The sequence below is a fragment of the Gigantopelta aegis genome, chromosome 4 (genome assembly GCF_016097555.1).
Source record: "Gigantopelta aegis isolate Gae_Host chromosome 4, Gae_host_genome, whole genome shotgun sequence".
NCBI classification, from domain to species: domain Eukaryota; kingdom Metazoa; phylum Mollusca; class Gastropoda; order Neomphalida; family Peltospiridae; genus Gigantopelta; species Gigantopelta aegis.
The window spans coordinates 53,689,699-53,716,849 of record NC_054702.1 but is presented as its reverse complement, the minus strand read 5'-3'; the positions used below and the strand labels follow the sequence as shown (position 1 = coordinate 53,716,849).

The 27,151-nt window shown below is 36.1% G+C and overlaps 1 protein-coding gene across 4 annotated transcripts in view; it reads right to left on the bottom strand.

Moving 5' to 3' along the window:
* Nucleotides 1-26,858, bottom strand: part of LOC121370749 (EF-hand calcium-binding domain-containing protein 6-like) — a 33,824-nt gene extending 6,966 nt beyond the window's left edge. The window contains exons 1-21 of one of the 4 annotated variants that reach the window (XM_041496190.1): nt 26,171-26,858; nt 24,277-24,353; nt 22,510-22,607; nt 21,743-21,817; nt 20,574-20,640; nt 19,531-19,649; nt 17,969-18,106; nt 15,792-16,176; nt 14,641-14,661; nt 11,346-11,494; nt 10,595-10,708; nt 9,665-9,772; nt 8,380-8,559; nt 7,200-7,371; nt 6,484-6,537; nt 5,651-5,721; nt 4,498-4,640; nt 2,807-3,105; nt 1,840-1,926; nt 775-860; nt 507-606 (exon numbers count right to left, since the gene is read on the bottom strand). In XM_041496190.1, coding sequence (XP_041352124.1) covers nt 507-606; nt 775-860; nt 1,840-1,926; nt 2,807-3,105; nt 4,498-4,640; nt 5,651-5,721; nt 6,484-6,537; nt 7,200-7,371; nt 8,380-8,559; nt 9,665-9,772; nt 10,595-10,708; nt 11,346-11,494; nt 14,641-14,661; nt 15,792-16,176; nt 17,969-18,106; nt 19,531-19,649; nt 20,574-20,640; nt 21,743-21,817; nt 22,510-22,607; nt 24,277-24,353; nt 26,171-26,423 — 2,796 coding nt within the window. In that variant the 5' untranslated portion in view covers nt 26,424-26,858. The remainder of the gene's footprint in view (nt 1-506; nt 607-774; nt 861-1,839; nt 1,927-2,806; nt 3,106-4,497; nt 4,641-5,650; nt 5,722-6,483; nt 6,538-7,199; nt 7,372-8,379; nt 8,560-9,664; nt 9,773-10,594; nt 10,709-11,345; nt 11,495-14,640; nt 14,662-15,791; nt 16,177-17,968; nt 18,107-19,530; nt 19,650-20,573; nt 20,641-21,742; nt 21,818-22,509; nt 22,608-24,276; nt 24,354-26,170) is intronic. The other 3 variants (XM_041496189.1, XM_041496187.1, XM_041496188.1) reach the window with 3 other exon arrangements.
* Nucleotides 26,859-27,151: the final 293 nt, after the last annotated feature.

Here is a 27,151-nt window from a genome sequence, read left to right as displayed (position 1 = left end):
CCTATTTGTAATCTGTTTAGTGAGATTTTACACCAAGGAATACATAATAATTATAGCTACCAGTAACCAAAATTAACTCTATACACACAGGTTATAACCAATATGGAAAGCACCAGGTTTAGCTGTAGTGTTTTTAAACTATCAACAGGGGGTTCGGGGGGTATGCTCCGCCGTAAAATGTGGAAAACTAATGTCCTGAAATGCAATTTCCTGCATTCTACAAGTAAAATTCATCTCTGCCTTAAGATTTACTACTACTAATATTTTTAATTCAGAATTTGAGCCCCACAACCACATAGCTTTTGTTTTGCTTGATGTAGTTGTATTATTGATTGGTGAAATGTTTTATCAACAGCTATTTATGGCAATATTTTCCATGCACTCATAGCAATTGATAGCAAACCTGTTTGACTTTAATCTAGTGACTGAGTGCATCGTTACATAAAATATTTCCTTCTTTCCTTAATCTAGTGAAATGCTAGACATATTCACTTTTTCAAACTCACCTTTCTCTGCAGTGATTGGTTTAATTTATTAGACTGGTTCACAGATTCACATGACATTGGAATTCCATTGAACGCATCCATGAATTTGCCGTAGTGAAATCTGAAATAACAAAATTGCCATATTTTTCTTTCAATAATTTCCATTTTGTTTATAGCTTGGAAAACGTAGAGTCAATTAAATAAGCTGTATTCACGACTCTCTTTGTTTTTGACGTTAAAAAAATAAATAAAAATTTGACACACTAGTACAATACTAAAATAATATTACCTTCCATTGCCGTTGAGATCAAACTGTCGACACACTTCCCATTTCTCATCTTCCAAAAGATTAAAATAAAGTCTGTCCATGACCCCCTACAATAAAAAGAAATGATAGACACTAAGAATTTATTATTTTATTATTTTGTTACTGAATAAAGCATCCATCTATATATTTATATACATGTCATTTCAGACACAAAGAGCAACAACCAGATTTTTTTAGTAAATAGTCCGACGCACTTTTATTTTGGCAGCCTGTCAAAACTGCTCAAATCACCAGACCTTTCGGCCGAGCAGTCAAAGTTTATCTTTAGCACTAATTTCTCCAGACTTGAGTAGAATACAGGTTCTATTTTGGTTTTAGGTTCCAGACCTAACTTGTAACATGGTATTCGAACTTCCGCCCACCTCACACCTCACCTCCCCCACCCTGTCACGGACTTAGTCACAAGCAAAGTCAAAGGCCAAGCCCGTGATGGGCGTGCCTAAAACCTTCGTGGTATAGGGATACCTTAATAGAGTTCCTGTCCTGGGGCCTTATTCACTAAACTCTCGCAACTTTGCGATCTCGCAGTACAATGCTAAAAGACTTACAAAGAGGATGCTTTGTTGTCTAGCAGAGCCTAAGATACCTTTGTGAATAAGGATCCTGCTCTGTGAAATTGATTATCAGAAAGCTTTTTGAGAAGCCGTCGTCGTTTGCTCCCAGGGGGGCGAGACGTAGCCCAGTGGTAAAGCGCTCGCTCGGTGCGCGGTCGGTTTGGGATCGATCCCCGTCAGTGGGCCCATTGGGCTATTTCTCGCTCCAGCCAATGCACCACGACTGGTACATCAAAGGCCGAGGTATGTGCTATGCTGTCTATGGGATGGTGCATATAAAAGATCCATTGCTACTAATCGAAACGAGTACCCCATGAAGTGGCGACAGCGGGTTTCCTCCCTCAATATCTGTGTGGTGCTTGTAAATAAAATGTGTTGAGTGCATCATTAAATAAACCATTTCCTTCTTTTACTCCCTGTCAATTTTAGTTTGATTTGACACGTGTCAGGCAACTAGTCAAATAAACCTTACCTTCATTTCATCGACACTGATATGAGAGAATCCCATTCTGTCTCGAGTCTGGAAGTAAGTCTTGAGGTAGTCTCTTTGGTTCATCACCTGCCGATAGATGTTATACGTATATTAATATAGATACGCTTAAAACGGGTACAGTTCCAATTCTCTGGATGCAAAACGAATCAGCGAGGAACATGACACAGTCAACCAGCTCAAGTGAGCGCTAATTATATCAAATATCCATTTTTCTATTTACAGAGCATCTTATCATTCTTGTTGATCATCAATTAAGGGGCAAGACGTAAATCAGTGGGAAAGCGCTCGCTTTTGCGCGGTTGATCTAGGATCGATCCCCGCAAGTTGTCCCATTGAGCTATTTCTCATTCCAACCGGTGCACCACGACTGGTATATCAAAGGCCGTGGTATGTGTTATCATATCTGTGGGATGGTAGATATAAAAGATCCCTTGCTACTAATGGAACAATGTAGCGGATTTCCTCTCTACGACTATATGTCAAAATTACCAAATGTTTCAGATCCAATAGCCGATAATTAATACATTAATGTGCTCTAGTAGTGTTGTTAACCAAAACAAACTTTAAACCGATCAAATATTAATATAGTTCAAATTAACAGCCACCTGTATTAAGAGATCATGGCTGGAACCTAATAATAAAATACACCGAAGGACGACCAAGTTTGACCTTTTTTCAGTCTCTGATGTTTTAAACAAAATCTAACTGACGTATCCGACTACCTTATGGATAGAATTAATTAAATACAAACTGTGAAATAACTACAGGGTACCGGTGGCTTTATTTTCTGTAACAGACAGGTTATTTTCTGCTTGGACAGCATTAATTCAATACAAACTATCATATAACTACAGCGTACCTGTGGCTTTATTTTCTGTAACAGACAGGTTATTTTCTGCTTGGACAGCATTAATTCAATACAAACTGTCATATAACTACAGCGTACCTGTGGCTTTATTTTCTGTAACAGACAGGTTATTTTCTGCTGATAAAGCACATTAAGCTTGGCGTTTGCCATTTCGTCCATTCTGGCCGTGTCGAAGGGCGTGGCACATTTGGATCCTCTTTTCTCGTCGACTCTTCGTTCCCTCTCGGCTCGCTTCGCAGCCTGGTCGGTTTGTTTTTCCTTGTGCAGTCTTTCCATCTCCGCACGTCTGGCTATTCGTTCCAGTTCGACCTGCTTTTCCTTGTCTTTCTTTTCCTGTTGTACTCTTCTTTGTGTCTCCGACTTGCCAGAAGAGATATCTAAAATATTATAGTTTTCAAAACGATATTAATGAAGGTGTTTGTGCATTCCATAAACAAAACACTCGAGAAATACTTAGTAGGTATGTTAAAAGCGATTTTGTTTGGTTTTATCAAGTAAGTAAGTAAGTAAGTAAGTAAGTCAGTCAGTCAGTCAGTCAGTCAGTAAGTAAGTAAATAACAAGTATAGAACTTTATTTAACAAAAGTGGGTTCGAAAAATTTACATTAATATGTTGATATAAATGAATAATTTAAAATACATTTTAATTTAAATCATTCTAAATAATACAATTTAATCTAAATAGTTTTAATTATTATGATCCACTTAGTTGCATATATCCGAGAAAAAAAAAAACATGTTTCAAAGTACGAAGCAAACGTAGACGTGACGATTTAATTATCACAGCCCTTTAAAGGGACATTCCTGAGTTTGTTGCAATTTTTAAGATATTATCGACTAACAGAGACTTTTTAACGATTGTAATTACATATCAAATATATTCTTCTGCATAAAATATTAGTGGCTGTATATTAAACGTGTTGCTGATCGTTCTAATATTTGTATTAAGTTAAATTTCATTTTATTTCCTAAAATATAATTTTTTCGTACGTACGAAATTATTTAAGACAAAATCCAGTATGAGCTTTTTACAAATAAAAAGACGACCAGAAACACATTGAATATACAGACACTAATATTCTAAACGAGAAAATATATTTAATATGTAAGTTTAATAGTAGAAATTAGTCGGAAACATCTTACAATGCAGCAAACTCGGGAATGTCCCTTTAAGCATGGCTTTAAACCAAAAGCTTTATGCCTCTGTAAAACATCAGTCTTAATACCACATATCCGGTGTCAGTGTTTCTGCCAGAAAGAAATTTTTGGGTATGGCGCTATGGAACTGAATGCAACCACAGTCAACAAGGGGTATGGGGGACCTCCCCAGAAAGAAAATGGGTTAATTTTAGGGTTAGGGTTAAAAAAAGCATACAGTAATGATAAGAGAAATTAATTTTGTCAAAAAGTTAACTTAAAGAAATTAAATCTGCCCAAAACATTGGGTATGGCGCAATACCCATTTTACCCTCTGGTAGAAACCCTGAGTGTTTAACATGGATCCCGTGACCACCCCACCAGTTTGAAGTGCATCTTTTAAAAAAAACAAAAAACAATCATCACACACAATATACAAATTGCCTTTAAAACGCATCTTTGAGCATCATAATTTCAAAATGTTCGAAGGAGCATGCTCCCGAACCTATTTACACTAGTTCGGTTCATTTGCCTTCAACAAACTCAAAATTACCCTTTTAAAAAATAATTTTGTGACTCCCCCACTTACAGAATCCTGGATCCGCCCCTATTAGTTACAAGCATAACACATACCCCTGTGAGTAGGAGAGTGTAGCGATCTGTGTCCCAAGTTGAAATGCTGAAGGAGTCCGTTGTAGGAGAACATGTTATCTGCTTCCACTGGCATCGAGTTCCACAACTGATCCAGTTCCCGCGTCGACAGAGACAACCCAGCTCTATAAAGACAAAACAGGGGCCAGTTGCACAAAAACATCGTAAGTTTACGTCTGACACTAGCAGTTATACCATACCGGCCATACGTTTACACGTGTTTTACATCTATTTCACTCAAAAAATTACATAATATCTGGAAGATGGAGCATTTTAATGACAAATAAATAAATAAAACTGAAATATGTGTACTTCAGATTACATTTGTTGAACTTTTAATAGTAGTATGAATTGTGGTTTGTCGTAGAGTTTACGTGACAAACTAGGCTTACTATGTTTTGTGAAACTGGGTCCAAATGTTTTAATTTCTACATACATATAACTATAATCTATATAAATAATTAATCTGTTTAGTTTTAAGAATGTGGGAGAATGGAAATAATGGAGACATGGTATATTCCATTAAGCACCATATTCAGTGCTGACCAAGAGACCATATTATTTTGTCTGACCAAAATCTCTTTTAAACGATATTGAATACAATTTCTCTAATTATGTTTGTAATTCTGTTATCTAACCCAACTTTGTTTTTGTAATCTACAAAACTATGATAATCACATGAAATCAAATCTTTACATAAGATGTTTTGAAGGTATATATGTGTGTGTTCGTGTGTGTGTGTGTGTATGTGTGTGTGTGTGTGTGTGTGTGTGTGTGTGTGTACAGGTATATTACAGACACCACACTGTCTTTAAGTAATATGCATAATACAGATAAACAGACATGAAACAAAATCTCTAGAAATGTTCGAGAACCATGGGGTGGGGTTGAATCTGTCCTTTCCCAGTTAATCTCACTGGATCTATAGCTCCAGATTGATAGCATTAAAAAGTAAATGAAAACAAGGCCAGATACCGTGTTCTTTGTGTACATCGCTTTTGCATTAATACCGTCGGTTACGATTACGAATAAATAAACATAACGGTTTGAAATACCCGACTACATGTATGATGAATAAAAATGTAAATGATAAACAACATTATATTTTGTTTTACCAATGACTGATAAGACGTACATTTTAAGTAGTGCTCCAAACTGCCACTTTGTCATTCGCCCTGTAACTTTTCTGTCCATCTCCTGGAATTGCTTGAAAAATAATAAATGCATTGAAAACATCGTTTGTTTGGTCAAAGAAAGGAGGTTAACAAAAATCCTTATTTTCTCTGACAAATTAACCCATTCAAGATATACAGAAATACCGACATGTGTACGGATGATTTACCATTATACAGACACCGCTGAGAAGGGGGCGCTGAGGGGGCTCTAGCTCCCCCACTTCCCGAATAATTCTGATACAAAAATATTATTGTTAATAAATCTTAAGGCAGAGATAAATTTTACTTGTAGAATGCAGGAAATTACATTTCAATTAAATCTAGTTTTCAAAATTTTACGGGGGAGCATACCCCCAAACCCCCTTGAAACTTTGACTTGCGTCCTCGATTTCAGTCAGTGCCCCCCAATGTGTACTTGCTTCTGCCGTGCCTATATATATTGTAATTAGCTTGGCTGTAACTTTCATCCAATATCTTTTCCGTAATTTTGATCAGTTGCCAACATGTAATTCATTTTCCCATATTTAAGTTTCAGCTATTAGGTCTTTCATTATTTGATAAAAAAACCCACCTTCCTTATTTCTCGGTGACTTCAAGAATAAAAATCATGTCCCTACTCAATGCTTTGCTAATTTGATAAAAATATTTGAGTTTTCTGTACAAAAAGAAACAAAAACGACGATTCAAAAAATGTAGAAGAGAAAGATTTGTGAAATTAACTGTTGAGAATTAAAACTTTCATACAATCTGCTTTTTAATAATTTTTATGCAGTGACATAACACAATGACTAACCTTTTCAAAAGCATCAGCTCGTCTTGACAACAGTTCGTGCACCTGCCTCTCCAACTGAAATAACACAGTTACAAAATCTATTTATGACTGACGTGGAATATTACAGATTCTAAATCAACAAATTACTCAAATATGTGGATCAAGTATAATAATCTCAAAGAGCCTTTGTTTTTTTCATGAAAATAAATTATCCTGACAATATAAAAGTGAAATTTATTCTTAAAAACACTGTATCAGTAAGAATGTATTTAAAATAAATGATTGTTTTTTGTGTTCTTTAAAATTTAACACACACGCACACACATACACACACACACACACACACACACACACACACACACACACACACACACACACACACACGTGTCAAATTCGGAATAATTCTGAAACCATTTCAGTATATTTGACTAAAAAATGCGCGGTCGGTTCAAGATCGATCCCCGTCGGTGGGCCCATTGGGCTATTTATCGTTCCAGTCAGACTCCCATGACCGGTATACCGAATGCCCGTGGCTTGTGCTATCCTGTTTGTGGGATGGTGCATATATAAGATCCCTTGCTACTAACGTAAAAATGTAGCAGGTTTCCTCTCTAAGACTATATGTTAAAATTAACAAACGTTTAACATTCAATAGCTGATGATTAATAAATCAATGTGCTCTAGTGCCGTCGTTAAACAAAATATCTTTTTAACATTGGAATAATGAATCTGTGTACCTCTGGCAGTGCCCTCGTGCCGTCAGCGTTGGTCTTATTGGAGTCCATGACGCGAGGGTAACACGTCTTCGCTCGCTCCCTCAGGATGTCTAACTGTGGCGGCGGCGTGAAGACGTTGGGGTATCGGGGCATGTTGTACGCCCCCTCATGTCGCGTGTTCCATGAACCGGGCCTGGCAAACCAAGACAAATAATGTACTTAGTTTAAAATACATTATTAAAGAATCTATAAAAATAATAATTTATAATTAATAATAACAAGTAAATAAAGAACACGATAACAAAAAAAAGAAAAAAAGAAAAAAAAAAGAAAAAAAAAGAATGAATGAACGAATAATTGGGAACATATGACCTATGTTAGATTTATTTCAGAAACAATATACCATTAACTGTGATATGTCAATTATCAAAAGTGTAACCAAACAGCACACGGCTCTTGTTTATAAATTTTCAAGTAAAACTTTAAAGTAAAGACGTGTGTCTTCAGCAACATCTACAGACACTTTATATAAAAAAAACTTCATTCTAGACTATAATTTTTTAAGAACGAGTCCCGGTATCCGGAAAGTACATACCATGTTGGAATAAAGATTCAGATGACATAAATTACATACAAATTAACATTAAGTAATAAGAATTCATTAGATACAACAGTTTATTAATAACAATTTTGGTACTTGAGAAACTTTTTTCTGTCTATCTTTACTTACATATGGTACACAATATCATTTGTCGCATTCATTTCATTTCAACTTATTTTCGTGCTTATATCCATTTAAGGTTCAAGCACGCTGTCCTGGGCACACACCTCAGCTGTCGTAATATATATGTATTTTGGAGAAGGCCTAGTAAGTTGTGTAACTTGTGCCTAATCCATTTGTTCTTTAAAAAGCAATAAAATATGTTTCAATCAATCACACCTCAGCTATCTGAGCTGTCTGTCCATGACAGTGGGTTAGTTGTTAGTTGGTTAATGGTTAGTAAGAGAGAAGAGGGTGTAGTGGCCTTACACCTACCCATTAAGCCCTTAAGAACTCGCTCTGGGTAGGAGCCAGTACCGGGCTGCGAACCCTGTACCTACCAGCATGTAGTCCGATGGCTTAACCACGACGCCACCGAGGCCGGTGATTTGTCGCAGCTGGCTACTACATGAACTTAAACAAAAACGTAAATATATTTACTCAGTGTCGAAACGCTGTAAAAATGTCTGGTAGTTGATGAGAGCGCCACTAGCTCCTAGACCAAGGTCCATCTTGAGCTGATCCCACTGGACTTCCGAGATCTGGCAGCCTGTGGCTCTCTCCAAGGCGTTTCTGAAGTCAAACTGTGACACGACACCTATGTTGTTCTTATCCAGCATCCTGCAAAAAAAAAAAAAACACTCTGTGAAATACGTACATTATAATATTATACATGATTCACGTTTTTAGCTAATGGCTCTCAACTATGTTTTATTTACAGTATTTCAGGCCAGTGTGAATCACGGTGGAACACTGTGTACCTTATTTCAGAACCATAAAGATTTACAGTTTTCTATTCCTCCATGCATATAAGAAAAGAAAAAAACCCATGTAAATGACCGTACATTGTCCACTAAGCATTGCTATTTTGTTCTGCATAGGAAATTACATTTTAAGCAATCCAACAGCTTTTGATGTTCTTTGTACTTATTTTGTATGCTTATATCCAATTAAGGGTTAAGTACGCAGTCCTGGGCAAACACCTCAGCTATCTGGGCTGTCTGCCCAACGCAGTAGTTTAATAGTTAGTTTGTTAGTGGTTAGTGAGACAGAAGTCGGTGTAATGGCCTTACACCTACCCAATGAGTCATTAAAACTCGCTCTGTATGGGCACCTGTACCGGGATGCGAACTCAGTACCTACCAGCCTTAAGTTCGGTGGCTTAACCAATACAGGACCGATGCCGGTACATCCCTTAAATAGCGTGGGCCCCTAAATACATCGGACCTCAACTTCAAATGTCCATACTACCTGTCTACAGTTCTATGTGCTTATATATTTCGTATTTTAACATCAATTTCACCTGCTGTACGTTCATGATCACCAGTACTTGGCCTTCAAGAAGAAAGACAACAACATCAAAGAGTTGTAATATGCTTTCGGAAAGGAAGGAAGGAAATGTTTTATTTTACGACACACTCAACACATTTTTTATTTACGGTTATATGGCGTCAGACATATAGTTAAGGACCACACCAATATTGAGAGAGGAAACCCGCTGTCGCCACTTCATGGACTACTCTTTTCGATTAGCAGCAAGGGATCTTTTATATGCACCATCCCACAGACAGGATAGTACATACCACTGCCTTTGTTACACCAGTTGTGGAGCACTAGCTGGAACGAGAAATAGCCCAATGGGTCCACCGACGGGGATCGATCCTAGACCGACCGCGCATCAAGTGAACGCTTTACCACTGGGCTACGTCCATATGCACAAAGATACCTGAACTGGTTGAAAAGGGTGATGAAGTCAGAGTGAAGATAATCTACAACCCTGGCCTCCAGCTCCACTGCTGACAGAGTTTCTGCTGGGTAACCATTTTTCCGCACACTGAAAATTAAAAACAAATTCATAATAGAGGATTTGAAGTTACATCATTGTTATGAAATATATAAGGCAGAATAACAAGAATTACATGTACTAAATTATTTATCCACGGGAAGGTGGTTTTAAAAATAGTTTTGGTTATTATGTAGATAATATACCACAAGTTGTGCTAACTATTTTCTACCCAGGTCAGGTCAGGTCAGGTCAGGTCACAGAGTTTAACGTGCACATTCAGAACAAGCTGTTGTAGTGCACGCTTGTCATGGGCGCAAGTATCGGCCTGGGCCGGCTCCACTGTCTAGGACAGGAAAAGAGTTTGGGGTGGGTGGGAGGAGAGGACCACCCGCGCTGGCAAGTGCAAGAGAGCACCAGCAGCCCGACCAGGGTCAGTAGCGGGTGGGAGCATTCTTGGTGCTATTGAATTTTGAATATCCCGTAGGATTAAGTCAAAAAGAAAACGTTTTGCACAAATTTCTTGAAGTAATTTTGGCACATTTTGGAACGGTTCATCTGAAATAATTTTTTATATGCACCATCCCACAGACATGGCAGCACATACCACATCATCTGATATATCAGTTGTGGAGCACTACTTGAGACAGAAAAATCCCCCAATGGATCCGACCAGGAGGCTTGATCCTACAACCCAAGCACCTCAGAAAAGCGTTCTACCAAATGAGCTACATATATGTAAGTCCCTAATGAATACAGAAGACTATCCACGATTCCATAGTGTAATAATCACTATACTTGCTGTATGGTTGATATTACACTAAAATGTCAAATCCAATTTCTTTTTAAAAATTTAATAAATGTGTTTCTTACCATTGGTCCCTGTTGGACATGACCTGCGCTGTAAGACTGTTGTCGCTGCGACTCTGATACTTGTGTAAGAAGTCCCGATAGCTCACCTGACCTTGGATGCACGTGAGACCAGCTCTACAATCAAGATGGAATCAGTAGATAAAATAATGTAGAATAAAAAACTACCAATATTGTCAAGAATGTGCTCAAGAGAGACAATGGAAGAAAGAAAGAAAGAAAGAAAGAAAGCAAGAAAAAGTGGGAAGGAAGACAGAGAGAGAGAGAGAGAGAGAGAGAGAGAGAGAGAGAGAGAGAGAGAGAGAGAGAGAGAGAGAGAGAGAGAGAGAGAGAGAGAGAGCAAATGGTTTATTTAGTGACGCACTCAACACATTTTATTTACGGTTATATCGCGTCGGACATATGGTTAAGGACCACATAGATATTGAGGGAGGAAACCCGCTGTCGTCACTTCATGGACCACTCTTTTCAATTCGCACCAACGGATCTTTTATATGAACCATCCCATAGACAGGATAGCACATACTACGGCCTTTGATGTACCAGTCCATAATCAACGGTTGTTAATATTCACAAACAATTTCTGTTGCCAGATGACTAAATACTACACATTTTGTCAACCTTGAAAACATACCATTTAAGGGAATCACGATATCTTGTTGTAATTACAAAAAGCTAAATAATTTAAAATACTTTTTGACAAAACTCCCTGTAAACCACAGTCCAGTGCCTTTAAGAGATAAAAGATTGATACCGTAACAGGAAGTGTTCCAGATCCACGGCGGCGATGTTGAATCCAAACTGGCGGAGAACTTGTCTGAAGTCAACCCGTGCGATGTACCCGTCACCCATCGAGTCGAACAACTTGAACGCTGACAGGAGGGCATGGTATGCATTTTCAAACTTAAACAAACAAGATAATTCAATATGAAAAACATTAACACATTTTATAGCGATGACATTTTTATAACACGTACATATATATATATATATATATATATATATATATATGGACATCATACTTTTAACAATAATTCGTTGCCTATACAGCTTGAAACATCAGTGCATGTTCTTCCTACATGACAAATACATGATGAGTTACTTTCTGTATTACAAGACAATATGCCCTTCTCCACTTCAAAACATATGTGGTATGTACTCGTATAAAAATTAATTATAAATGTTTGCGAATGTCATGACGTATGCAGTGTCTAAGGTTACGTCACTGTACATTTTATCATTCATCCTTTATTTGATGTGCACCATTTCCATATTTTGACTGTGCATATAATTATATTTTCCTAAGTCAAAATATCAAGATACATTGAAATGAATATGTTAGTGCATAATATATACATAGATAAATAACACACACGCACACAAACAAACAAAAACAGTGTTGTTTCAATAATCGATTATAATCGAAAATTAGTGCTTGATCCTTATAATTTAAATCATTCTTACGTTCATATAATTCAAACTGATTGTATCAAAAGTTGATCGGTTGGTGCAAATTCCAACCGATTTCCAACACTAAACACAAACACAAACACTCACAAAAATTAAACATACATTAAATACATGCGCATACACACGTAGGCCTACACACATGCACACATACATACAATATAAAACACTTTCCCAGGGCCACGACAGAAGATGACCAACTGATGAATTAAATCCCATACTGTATTTCAAATGCACTTAACAATACAAAGGTCTACATGTGACTATATTATAAATCAAGTCATGGCTACAGCTTAAATCAAACAGACATCTTATGGGTTATAAAGTGGTTAAGTTACATGGTGCAAACGTGATATAAACAGAAGATATACTATTTTCATCTAAGACGTCTATGTAACGAAATGTGCTTCTATAATTAAGAAAATGAAACTGGTTTATTTAACGACGCACTCAACACATTTTATTTACGGTTATATGGCATTGGAGATATGGTTAAGTACCACACAGATATTGAAGGAGGAAACCCGCTGTCGCCACTCTATAATTACGACTGAAGTGCACTATATGTGTACTGAACTCTGATATGGTATATTGTATGGAGTTAAAATCCCACTCCACCTATTTCTACATTGTCACAGAAAGTGCCCTAAGCGAGCAGGTGCGCACACAACAGCAGAAATATAAATTATTAATGACGTATAATAAAATGTACAATCACCACTATAAAACAACATTTACAAACCTATTGCTTCAATTGAGCCATAAATGTCATTATGTCATAAATAACAGATTATAGCTTATCCTTTTATTCTTAATAATATTCATAATACATTTAACAGTTCAACAGTTGGTGATATGCAACACATATGTAAACACTGCATTATATATGAATAACGGAATATCAAATTAATTTAACTGGTACATTTTAAAACAAATTAATGAATTTTGACATACGAATATACCAGTTTCTACATTGTTGGATATGGTAAGCAGTTTAGCGATACGTTTAACCAAACGTGACCACGACTATGCATATGTGTTTCAAGTGAAAATACCGTTTAAGACCTAGCAAGGATATTGAGCAGTTTGGGGAAAATAATGCCAGTAGTTCTATGTTTTAAAAGGAGTTTGATTTTACTTGTTTGCATTAGAGTGTACTGTGTTGAGCTCGCGTGAATGATATGAGAGAGCAAGAGTTAAAATGCACAACAGCAGTTTAAAATAACTTTGAAATTTCTCAGCGACATACGGTTTCATCATAAACGAGTTTAATATATTAAAAGTGATTAAACCAATAATTGAGTTTTTCAAATCAAATTCGTAATTATTATTTTGGTTAAGTCCCAGAGAACCAATTTAATACAAATTGTTTTAACGAATCTTGTAAAAACTCGAAACAACATTGTTTAAGATAATTATGTTACGCTAATACAACAACTGCAATATTATAATTTACTTCTATATGCCAATACATCTACAACAGTAACCGTTGTATAAAAATACCCGAATATGCCAAACATATTGTTTATTTTTGTTATCACACAAACACACATATTATGTTAAATGTTTAGATTTAAAAATTATTAATATACGCCACACATGTTGCAAATTCATGCTTATACAATGACTATCAAACGGTACAACTACGGATACAAAACCCAGAAAAGACAAAATTTTAAAACTAACAATTATTGAAGACAAATATGATCACTGTAGCTTTGAAATCAACTTAAAGCGAATTGGCCATTTCTCTGTTACTATCGTTAGAGCACGAAATGAATAACTCATTTAGTGTGTCTCTCATCTATTTATCTCGTATCTTGGTTCAATTTCATTACTCATACCCATCAATAAAAGTGACAACAAACTGTTGTAGCGACCACATCACTTTTAGGCGGCGGAAGCAGATGTGAGAAAAATGCATACCCCAAGTTGAAAAATGGATTCAAATAATATACCCCCCACCCACTCCTCCCCAGTTACTAGATTTTGAAAACGCTTATGGATATACATATATCAAATTTCGATACATGTGCTATCTAATTATTTTGTAACGAACAGTGAATGACCCATTTTCTTTAAGATATTGACATATTGTCACTAGTGATAAAGAATGCTATTCAGAGAACGCAAACAGAATGAAAGCAAGTTAGATACAGGGATAATATCTGGACTTGTGATCTGATTGATATCTATGAGGATTTATAATATTAGTTCATGACAAAATTATTAAACTTACAAATGGATCACTTACGAAATGCTGCATTTGTATTTTAATAATATCTTGATCAAAACACAAGGCAATGGTAATCAAATAAACAGTATTTGATTAGTCCATGGATGAGAGTATGGTTACATTTGTTACGGTAAATTAATTAAGCTCAAGGTTACGAAATACGAGGATCGCACCAGTTTGTTTTGCGTCTCATTAACGTTAGCCAAGTTTTTCACTACAAATATTGTTATCTCATTTCAGCTGTTTTAGATCATACATCACAAGTCCAGACAGTTGTTCTGTTTAAAATGCAGTTAACACACGACTAATACTTGTTAGAATATTACAACAGAAATAATTAAATCACCTCTTCAAGATAGCTGGTAATCTGTGTGAAGATTATTAAGAAAACAGTATGTGAATTAATGACACAATTATATTTCATTTCACTTCACTTCCAAGGAAAATTTTAAAATAAACGTATGTAACAAAACTGGTTATTAGTTATTCAAATATGTTTAGAAAAATATTCTATTGCCATTGTGATCAGTAACCATATATTTTCACCAACGTATGACATTTAACTATAATAATAATAATAATTATTACTATAATAAGTTTTTCTTTGCCAACAATATGCAGTATAACATTCACTGGTTTATATTATTAAATAACAATGAAACATATTAACGCTATTACCAAACTGGTGTTACGTTGTTTGATTCCAGTGTTACATTTTTAGCAACAAAGCTTTGAAAAACAAAATTAAGCTGATGTGATTGATCAAAAGAACGTCAAAATGCAAAAAAAAAGAAGCTTTGCAATGCAATCAACACATGCACAATCGTAAGAATTCGCCACATGCAAGAATATCAAAGATGATTATAGTCCAAAAATCAAATCAAATGCATAAAAAATATATTAATATAAACAGTACTTCAATTTATAAAACTTTGACACTTTTTTTTTTATCATAGAAATGCTTTTAAGAAGATCAACCAAACAAACTGTAATACTATTATTTATTTTTTAAATCTCATAAAATGCATTTTGTATGTACTGCAAAAATTATTAGGACAATCAAAAACATTGCCCCAAAAAGATAATTTTTATTTTATGCAACATGTTGAAAGTAACGTGTAATTTAACTGCTAAAGCTGTAAAAAACCCTCCGTTTTTTAAATGTCATAAAATGCATTTTGTAAGTAGTACAAAAATGATTGCGACAATCAAAAATATTGCCCCAAAAAGATCATTTTTATTTTATGCAACACGTTGAAAGTAACGTGTAATTTAATCGTACTAAAGCTGTAAAAAAGGCCATTTTTTAAATGTCATAAAATGCATTTTGTAAGTACTACAAAAATGATTGCGACAATAAAAAACATTGCCCCAAAAAGATCATTTTTATTTAATGCAACACGCTGAAAGTAACGTGTAATTCAATTTTACCGAAGCTGTAATAACTAGATCAGGCTCTACACAACAGTTATACGAGCACCGATATTCAATATTTACCTTATAATGCAACTCGTCTACGACGTTGTCCAACTTCGGCTTGCTCTTATGGCCAATCTCGAGATATCGCATCTTTGGATCCAGCACTGCGGTACCAGCCGGGAGTTCCGTCGACTCGGTTGTCTCGACTTTTTTCTCGGTTTGGTTGACGGTGGTCTTGGTTCTCTGTAGATTGACGTTGCCGTTGTGCGGGTCGTGGGTGTATTTGTCCACCCAGTCGGTCCGCGACGTCACCACCTCGGAGCGGTGTCGAGTGGTGGAATTGGGAGTTGTCGTGTCCTTCCTCAGAGACACAGAGACAACCTTTGGCTGACCTGTGTAGTCCAGATCCAGTTCGCGAAACAGCTGCGAGGTTTGCAATGCACCAATATTTTGTCGATCGAACCTGTGCATAATAAGAATTTACAATTGCCAAATTGTAAGGTATATTAGCTGTGTGGATTGGTTATATGATAATAGTGAATTAATTGGGCAACTATTTTAACCGGTAGTTCAGTATTACAGTAGGTTTTATGACCACCAAAGATCTTGAAGGACGATTGGGGTCAGAAGTGAAAATTGAAAGTTGACGGGTTTTTTTAGCAGTAAATCGCAAATTCAAACAATAAAAATGACTAAAAACAAAAGAATAACAACTGTATGATCAACAGAATGAAAACGATTGACATAAATAATGTTCCACAGTGATTAATCGACCTTCCTGGAAATTGTCAAAATTGAGAATGACATCCCACGCACGTGTACGGGGTAACTGCTTGATGCACGTGCAAACGACGGAATGTGTTTCGGTGTGTTGATAAACAGACCTGAACGTTCTTTACTAGGATGTCTGTGGTCAAAACGTATGTTCGGTCTAACAGTTGATATTAACATTAATATTTCAAGTTCCCCTACTTTTGTTGAATATATATATATATATATTAAAAATATTGTTTATATATTTATTAAAGTATACCTCACGTCTCATCACATTTCATCACGTCACATCAAATCCAACTATCAAACAAAGCTTGTACAACAGAATCAGCAGATTAATAATATATTTATAGTTAACACAGTACAACAATAATATTTATGTCAACATATATGATGAAATATTTTGTTGCGAAAGAAAATAGAAAGTAAATTTAAATAGTCAGTTTCAAAACTGCTCATTGGCCACCTCTTTTATACGGTTGCTTATCTTAAAGTAAAAAAGTGCCAGACTGCTAAACCAGCTAATAATTTATAGTACAGATATGTTTACCCGCATTAAGCCAGTAAGCGTCTGAGGTCATTGTGTTGTAATGACTAAACCCTTTCAAAGCTATGAGTCATGTTCAACGCTTACATGAATGGATAGCATGGTGAGAAACTTTTAAAGTGAATGGATTAAGAAATTTCCATAAGATATGATCATACCTTTAAAGTGACAGACTCTAGTGTCAGCCCATGAAAATGCACACTAATTTTAGTTAATCTACAAACCTGTAACCCATTTTTATAAAGTTACAATTGAGTGAAACATGAGTCTGTGACTTTGAAATGGTGAAATACCCTCTATAAATGGACTAAAACTCGACTCCATAACTATTACTTCTCAGACGCACGTGCGTTTTTAAAAATATGAGAAATGCATTTTGTGATATTAAAAACACCAGGATGACCAAAACACTTTCATGTACAGAAATGGTTAATCTAAACAATAAAATCTAAGTAAAGTATGATTTCGGTTATAAAAAAACGGCTCTAATAGTGAAAAAATATGCCTTAGTGTTTAAAAACTAGGGTATTTCCCTTTAACAACAAACCCCCCCCACCCCCCACCCCCCAAAAAGCGTTATAATTCGCTCTCTGAGTGGGAGCCGGTACCGTGCTGCGAACCCTGTACCTACCAGCCTTATGTCAGATGACTTAACCACGACACAACCGAGGCCGGTTAATGAAAAACATGAAATATTCTATTTAATATATAACTTTTGGCAATTTACCTTTATTTTCAAAATGCCAGCAGCAAAATAGTTCTGGCTTTGTTACAGTGAAGATAACACTTTCTACAGTGACGATAACACATTTTAAAGTGAAATAGTGAAATGTTCACTCCAAAATGTGTTATCGTCACTGAGTGACTGATAACATTTTTATTTCACTGATATTTTAAGATATTTCACTAACTGTTATATAATAAATAAGCTTACTTAAGCCACACTTTCGGGAAATCATCATTGCAAAGTCGAACACCAATTTGTGCTAGTGCTTCCCTCAGTTGTGGTGGAACGACGTAGCCGTTTGGTAGGAAACAGGATTCTGGTAAGATGTCATGGATGTCTACTATTCTATTAAAGAGAGAAAAATTAATCTTATTACTAAAACCTTTATTAAACATCACCTTTCAACCTATAGGGGCAGCATTTAGCGACAGTCGGCTGAGTGCTCGCTTGGGGTGCTCGCGTCTCAGAATCGAACAAACTTGGTGGATACATTCAACTGATTGAGTTTTCTTCTCGTTTCAACCAAAAAAGTTTGTTTGTTTTATTTAACGACGCCACTAGAGCACATTGATTTTTTTATCTTATCATCGGCTATTGGACGTCATACATATGGTCATTCTGACACTGTTTTTAGAGGAAACCCGCTGTCGCCACATAGGCTACTCTTTTTACGACAGGCAGCAAGGGATCTTTTATTTGCGCTTCCCACAGGCAGGATAGCACAAACCATGGCCTTTGTTGAACCAGTTATGGATCACTGGTCGGTGCAAGTGGTTTACACCTACCTATTGAGCCTTGCGGAGCACTCACTCAGGGTTTGGAGTCGGTATCTGGATTAAAAATCCCATGCTTCGACTGGGATCCGAACCCAGTACCTACCAGCCTGTAGACCGATGGCCTGCCACGACGCCACCGAGGCCGGTTGTTTCAACCAGTGCACCATAACTGGTCAAAGGCCGTGACATGTACTTTCCTGTCTGTGCTAAAGTGCATATAAAAGATCCCTTGCTGTATAAGGAAAAAATGTAGAGGGTTTCCTCTGATGACTACGAGTCCGAATTACCAAAGTTTGACATCCAATAGCCGATGAATAATTAATCAATGTGTTCTAGTAATGCCGTTAAACAAAACAAACCTTACTTTAAAAACATATTGAATATACAGACATTGATATTCTAAACAAGAAAATATATTTAATATGTAAGCTTAAAGGGACATTCCTAAGTTTGTTGCATTGTAAGATGTTTCCGACTAATAAAATAGTTCTACGATTAAACTTACATATTAAATATATTTTCTTGTTTAGAATGTCAGTGTCTGTATATTCAACGTGTTTCTGGTCGTCTTTAATATTTGTAAGAAGCCGAAACTGGATTTTGTCTTCAAATAATTTCGTACGTACGAAACAAAATATTTTAGGAAATAAAATGAAATTTAACCTATTACAAATATTAGAACGATCAGAAAAACTAATATTTTATGCAGAAAAATATATTTGGTATGCAATTACAATCGCTAAAAAAGTCTCTGTTAGTCGATAACATCTTAAACATTGCAGAAAACTCAGGAATGTCCCTTTAATCGTAGAAATATTTGATTAGTCGGAAACATCATACAATGAAGCAAACTCAGGACTATAATACGTTCTCTAACATATATGGATGCTCAGTTTTGAGTGAATGTGATTGGAATTACTTAATCCAAGCTAATATAATATAACGTTGTTTCTGAAGCAGAAAGGTTATCATCATCTGTAACAATGAAAGTACCCAGTGTGAAGTTTTTCTCTCAAGGCGTTCGCTGCATATGCCGGGGTACAGTACATCGGTTGGATGTTTTCCAAGATGGTTATATGCTTGAGTGGTTTCACCGCTTCCCGTTGTACAACCTACAAAACAATATACATTAATTAATGCATATAATACATGCCATACGTCAGAGCCAAACGTTTGTTTCATTACTGAAACAAAGAACATTGCATGAACGGCCGTTAGATATCTTACAACGAGTTGTATTTATCATTGGACGCAAAAACCAGTCTAGCAAGAAACCGCGATCGCTCGCCCTCCTCGAAAAGGCCTTTGCAGTATTGCAACTACAAGCATATATTATTTACGGATTAATAACATGGACAAATTAATGAACGGAAAGAAAAATGGCACAGTGGATAAGTGGGACGAACTGATCTAGAAAAGTAAATAATGGGACAATGAATTTATTAGGTGTGCTTTGTCACATTTGATTCAGTATCAGTGTGTTTCTTCTTTTAACTAGTACCATACTCGCCAGACCTTAAAATCAGTGGACTACCTTTGTAAAATTCTTAGTCGCCCTTAGATAATAAAGGTCGCCACGGGCGACTGCTAATTTTCAACCCTGTAATCTCGCAACTGTGCGATCTCACAATGATATGCATACAGCCTCTCAAAGAAGATTAGACGAGCTTAAGAGAGCTATGTGAATTGGGTCCCTGTAAAAAAACCCCCCAGTTTTCAGGATATAGTGAGTCGCTTTAATACATTAATAGATTCATAGAATCAACCACTATTTTATCAAATGCCCATTCGACTCTGCATTGTGCAGAGATACGGTCTTGATCACGGATAACAGTTTTGTCGTTCAGATTTAATATACATTTACAAGCTGCCTGGTACTACATTTCCCCCTTCAAAAATAACTTACACGGAATTGAACACTTTACAAAAATTTCCATTTGGCGCCAAAACATTTTTGAGGCAAAACATACATATAATTTATTAGCAAAATTTATCGTTGTCCATCAAATCAAAACTTAAAAGAGAAATTCAATTACCTCATTGTCCTTAAAGCAGCTGATAAATCTGTCAAAGGAAATCGATTGCAGTCTCTCCAATCCAAGTCTACAAATACACAAAACCATATTTGCATGAAATAATTAATAGGTAATATAAGAAGTTACGATCTACACAACTGAATAACAGTATGGTGAATACAAACAGCACTATACACTGAAAAGTTAGTTGTGACATGACTCTTTGAATATAATTTCTCGTTCCAGCCAGTGCAGCACGACTGGTATATCAAAGGCCGTGTTATGTGCTATTCTGTCTGTCGGATAGTGCATATAAAAAATCCCTTGCTATTAATGGAAAAATATAGCGGGTTTCCTGTCTAAGACTATATGTCAAAATTACCAAATGTTTGACATCCAATAGCCAATAATTCATAGCCAATGTGCACTAGTGGTGTCGTTAAACAAAAAAGCTCCTTTAACTATGCATAGAAGAAATGTCAGCAATAATAATATTACAATAACAAAATAATCTGTCTAAAATAATAATTAATTTTAATCTCAATACATTTCATTGTTTATATCCAATTAAGGTTCAAGCACGATGTCCTGGGTACACAAACTTAGCTACCCGGTGTTAGATATGATAACGTAGCGCTGACGTTCTTCTGATTTTAGAACAAAAAATGTTCTTTGTTTTGTTTAACGACACCACTAGATCACATTGATTTATGAATCAACGGAAATTGGATGTCAAACATTTGGTAATTCTGACATATAATCTTAGGGAGGAAACCCGCTACATGTTTCCATTAGCATCATCCCACAGACAAGAAAAGCATACACCACAGCCGTTGATATACATGTCGTGGTACCCTGGCTGGAACGAAAATAGCACAATGGGGCCCATGGACGGGGATCGATCCTAGACCGACCACGCATCAGGCGAGCGTTTTACCACTGGGCTACATCCAGCCCCGATCAGAACAGAGTTGAAGACAACTGTTTCCGTTACGATATCGTAACTAACCCGGGTTGTCTAAGAATCTGTCCAAGTCATTTGTTATTGGTTAGTGTTCAATGATAAAGAAGTCAATGTAGTTACGTAACACCTTCGCAAATCGTGAAAATATGGTTTTCACACATCACTCGTTGACATAAAAATCGTATTCGGAAAACTCTATGAGATAGCCTCTATTTATTTGATTTACCTTCTAAGAATATTTTCAAACTGTTCTCTTGTTATGTAGCCGAAGAGATTGTAGAAAATCTTCAGTAGTGCATCCCTGTTGTCAAAAAAAGGAGAGAAAAATATATATGAACAGAAATGAATATTTTTGAAAGAAAAAAAGAAGGAAAGAAAGAAAAGAAGAAATGGAAGTTATCTATCTGTAAATGGGTGTTATTTACCAGAACCCGTACATTTATGGAAGCAGAATAAACTGTTGTCATTCATACATTTTTGTTCCGTTTTTGTTGTTATTGTTAATGATGATAATGATGAGGATGAATGTATAACTGTGGTCTTTATTATGAATTTATTATGGACAAAGCCTAGTAAGTTAAAAACAACTTGAGCCTAATCCATTTTTTTTTAACGCAATAAAATGTTACAATCAATCAACACCGCTGTAACATACAGTATTTCAATTAAACGATCTCTAAAAGTATTATGGTACGGACAATGTGTTACTTGTAGTAGCGGTGCCACGAGTTTTCTAAACATTAACCTTCTGCACCTCTCCAAATATTATCTCCATATGCACATCCATTGAAATAAAAGGAAATGGTTTATTTAACGACACACTCAACACCTTTTATTCACGGTTATATGGCGTCGGATCCATTGAAATAATGACATGCTAAAACTTGTATTATCAAGCACAAAATCCATCATACCTTTTGTCAATAACAAAACAATAATAATAAAAAATAGAACAATACAATTGTAATTAAGGTTACTAGTAATTAATCTCACCTGGATACTTTCCCTTGTCCTGACGGATCGTTGGATCGGAACATGTGCTTGAGACCATGGTAACCATTGGTTAGTTTGTCTTGAATCACACCTATCAGCTGATACAGATAGAAAAAAGCCACGCGTGATATGAAGAGGTATATATATTCACCTATATATATATATATATATATATATATATATGTATATATATATGTATATATATATGTATATATATATATATATATATATATATATATATATATATATATATATATATATATATATATATATATATATATATACATACACACACAATATAGAATAATATACAATATTATAGATAAGTATTACATTATTATATATCTTCTATTAAAATATATTGATTTAGAAAATATCGATAACTTTTATGACGCTTTATGTCAGAATTATCAACAAAATGTATTTTTTTCATCAAAGGTTATTAAAAGACCAATATAACCAAGCTGAATGTATCAAACTATCCTTGTTTCCCATGTTATGATGCACCAAAGAGGTGTAACCTAATATTTCATATCGGTAGACTTATTTTCAGCTGAAAATGTGAAAATAACTTTTTAAAAATCCCCTAGATCATCTACCACACTGAACATTGGTTTGATATACTCAGCACCAAAAGAAACGCGAGTAACATTAAATTTTACTTTTTAGGAAGGGACTAACTCATTTTGAGATTCAACAGAATTACAGGTTTAAATACCGTTTATCATTTGACAGAACTGAGTGATTGCAATCAGGTACACGTAATCTGATCACAAACTAACCATAAGCCTGAATTGCGTTTCTTTTGGTATTCAGTATGCATGGTTTTGCTATTAAAGACAATTTATAGCCATATAAATATTGTTATTAATATATGAAAAAGCACATAAATAAATATTACACATGTTTTTGTTTGAGATCTTCTATTGTTAAAGATTATCTTTATGCTTTATCTAACGTATAAAGTTATTGTTACACAATAAATTATCTAATTATTTGTAAATGAACTAATATCGAACATTATTATCAATAATTAATGTATTTCGTTCATAAATTACTGCTTATAACAAACTCGATAGCAGCGTAATGGAATTGTTAACAATGTTACGGCCTTCTTTAGATAGGTCTAATACTATAGTTTATATGTTAATAGAATTGGCAAAGGCCACTTCAGAGATAATAGCAAGATAGGCCATATATCTTGTCCGCATTTTACCATGTTTAAAATGACAGCTAACGTTTTCAATAAAGACTCCTTAGACTTGCCACAGAATGCAACACGCATTGAATATCAGACACTGCGTATAACGACGGTAGGGTTAACACCCTGAGACAAGGCAACCTAATACTTTTACATGTTCTCATGTTATACATGCACTGGTATCTCAAGGTTTATCTTCTTTTTTTATTCAAAACTCGGTGGATATGGAACTAGCATAACAGAGGTGCTCTTTGTGTTTAAGCGGAGAGCTGTCAACGGATCCTGGTTACATAATGTTAGACACGGTGTCACCCAGAGCGTGACAATGTAAGACATACAAAACCCCATAGGTGGAGTCAAACATGCAGTATACATACTACATTGCTATTATCTAAAACTTATATTTACGCTATATATAGATAAATCCATTGCCCTGTTCTTAGCTTGATATAATAGCAATCAAAATACAACAAATAATGTAGCCAAGGTAAAGGTAATTTAAAAATGTAATTGTAAATAATAAACACAGTCAATAGCAATGAAAACTATTATAATCATAGTATTACCTCAAGATCTGAAGAACCTTTCGTGTAATGTGTATCTTGAAATTTGACCCTTGGTCTACCTGGTTTCTGTAAATATTCTAAAAATAAACATTTACATTTTTTTTTTTTTTAAATGCTCACCACAATTAATACAATTAAATATTTTTAAACATCAGTGAACAGGTGCGTGTGCCAGGGGTTGGTTTTGGAGGTCGAACACCTCCCTGCTCAAGGACATTTTTTTTTCAATAACTCGACCCCCCCCCCCCCCCCCCCCCCCCCCCACACACACACAGATCTATAAACTTCGCTCGCCACAGTCTAGACACCACCCCTGCTTACATTCCTGGGAAGGCGCCTGGTCAAAGAAAATACACATTGAATTAGCGAGCACACGTAAGCCTAATTTCCAAACAGTTAAGCGGTACTTTCTTCTAAAAAGCTGTCACTATGTTGTTAAATTCCATATAACTGATTGACTGACTTATGGACTGACTGACTGACTTATGGACTGACTGACTGACTTATGGACTGACTGACTGACTTATGGACTAACTGACTGCTTGACTTGCTGATTATTTTGCTGGCCGCACGAATAAGTGAAAGAATGAATGCATGTATAAATAAACTAAACGATGAACAAATGAATAAATGAATGAATAATAAATAAATAAATAAATCTGGTTAGACTGACATTGATACTGACTGACTGACTGACTGACTGACTATATGACTACATGATTGACTTCCTGAATGACTAAGTGACAAATTACATCACTGACTGACTGGCAACATGACTGACTTTTTGAATGAATAATTGACAAACTACATGACTGACAGACTGACCGACTGACTGACTACATGACCGACTTCTCGGATGAGTAAATAATAAAGTACATGACTGACTGACGAACGTATGCACTGGCTGACTGATTGACGGACCACCTAACTAAACTAACTTCCCGACTGACGGACTACATTACTGACAAACTAAACTTCCAGACGGACTGACTAATTGATTGACTGACTGAATTACTGACTGGCTGACTGGTTGTACATCTCACTGACTGACTAACTACCTGACTGACTCCTTTAGTGACTAAATGACCTAGTACTGTAGTACATGACTAAATAAAAAAAAAATGAATGACTGATTGAAGAGGTAAATGACCGACTGGATAAACAAATGGACGAATGATCGAATGAATGGCTTAATGGCACACCACAGCGTGCAGACAAAACGGTTGCTAAGCGTTAAACACTAGTGAACAAGCGATCGATACTATACTATGACGATACTGTATATATTTATTTAAATGCAAGTACCCTACCTGGGAGACCAAGTAGGATCAGTTACCCCCCTAAATGTATTAATAATTTCAGTGCCTCTTTTTATAGTTCTGGATTTTTACCACATCACTGAGGCCGGTTATGATATCAGTAAAATCAGTCTTCAGACCCGACACGTGTTTACTTCCACTGATGGTTCAAACACGCCTGTCCTGGGCACTCCCCCCCCCCCCCCCCCCGCCAGGAACTGTGCCCAGGACACTGAGTAGCCAGGATTGTATATGGCGGGTGTCTGGATTGGGTGGGGGGTACACAAACACGCACACACACAGGTACACACACAAACACACATACACAGAGGCACACACGCACAAACACACATACATACAGACACACACACACACACACACACACATTCACACACACACGCACAAACACACATACATCCATACAGACAGACACATACACGCAGACACACACACACACAAACACACATACACTGTCTTTTACACATTTTACACGTCTTATGGAGCTATAGACAAATATAAAGTAAAGCAAGTGGTATTTTGTTATATATATATATGATAAACATTTACCTTAGTGGTTGATGTGTATGACCACATACCTGGAGGATACTGCAGTAGTCGAGGTGTATCGTCGTCAACGGTATATCGCACGTCTAACGTCCGGTGATACCCAGGGTCGTGATGGTGGGTGGGGTAACCGCCCAACGTGTTCTCTCGTCGCAGGAATGGGGGTGGGGTCCCGCATATGGACAGCTCCTCCGTCTTCCACGCCCTGGAGGAGGGGTGTTCCACCACAGGTATCTTCCCTGTTCGCACGATGGACGAACGGTATCGCGGAACGACATAAGACATTTTTTTGTTTTTGTTTTCGTTTTCGTGACAAGAACTATTTAAATGGAGCTGTACAAATCCTCACTGCTGGTTGTGTCAATCGCGGCCCAACTCACAATATCGACACCATTGATTAGGCGTCCGCTTGCTTGTTGCCGGGCAATACGACACATACACAAAAGGAGCCTTTTACGCTATAGGATTCAACACGACAGCGAAATACCACAGATACTAAACACTGTAAGACTGCAATCGATAGGTGACAGTTGTAGTATAATATAATAGTATATTACTACACGGGTGCAAACGTCTTAACAAATAACACAAGTAACGTTAGTAATACCTGTTTACCTGTGAGATCAAAATAATAGTATTTACTGTTAAACACACCTGCAGAATGCCGTTAGAGTCACGTGATGATAATTTACCTGTTTAATCACGTCCGCTTTGTGGCTCCATTGTGAATGGTGGCGTTCTTAGTAAAACACTCGTGGCGGATCAGACACAGTGTTCAGGAATGTTGCGCTACTAAGACCATCTTGTAAATAGAGCAATTTGTGTGCATAATGTCAGAGAAGGTTATTTACCAGTCTACGAGAGACAAGTGGATGGATTTACATGGCTTTGAGATGTATACTGTTCTTGCTGTTTTCCACAACCCCACCCCTCCCCCTCAAAACAAGAACAAAAAACCACAAAAAAAACAAACAAAAAAATCCAACAACAACAAACAAAAAACAAACAAACGA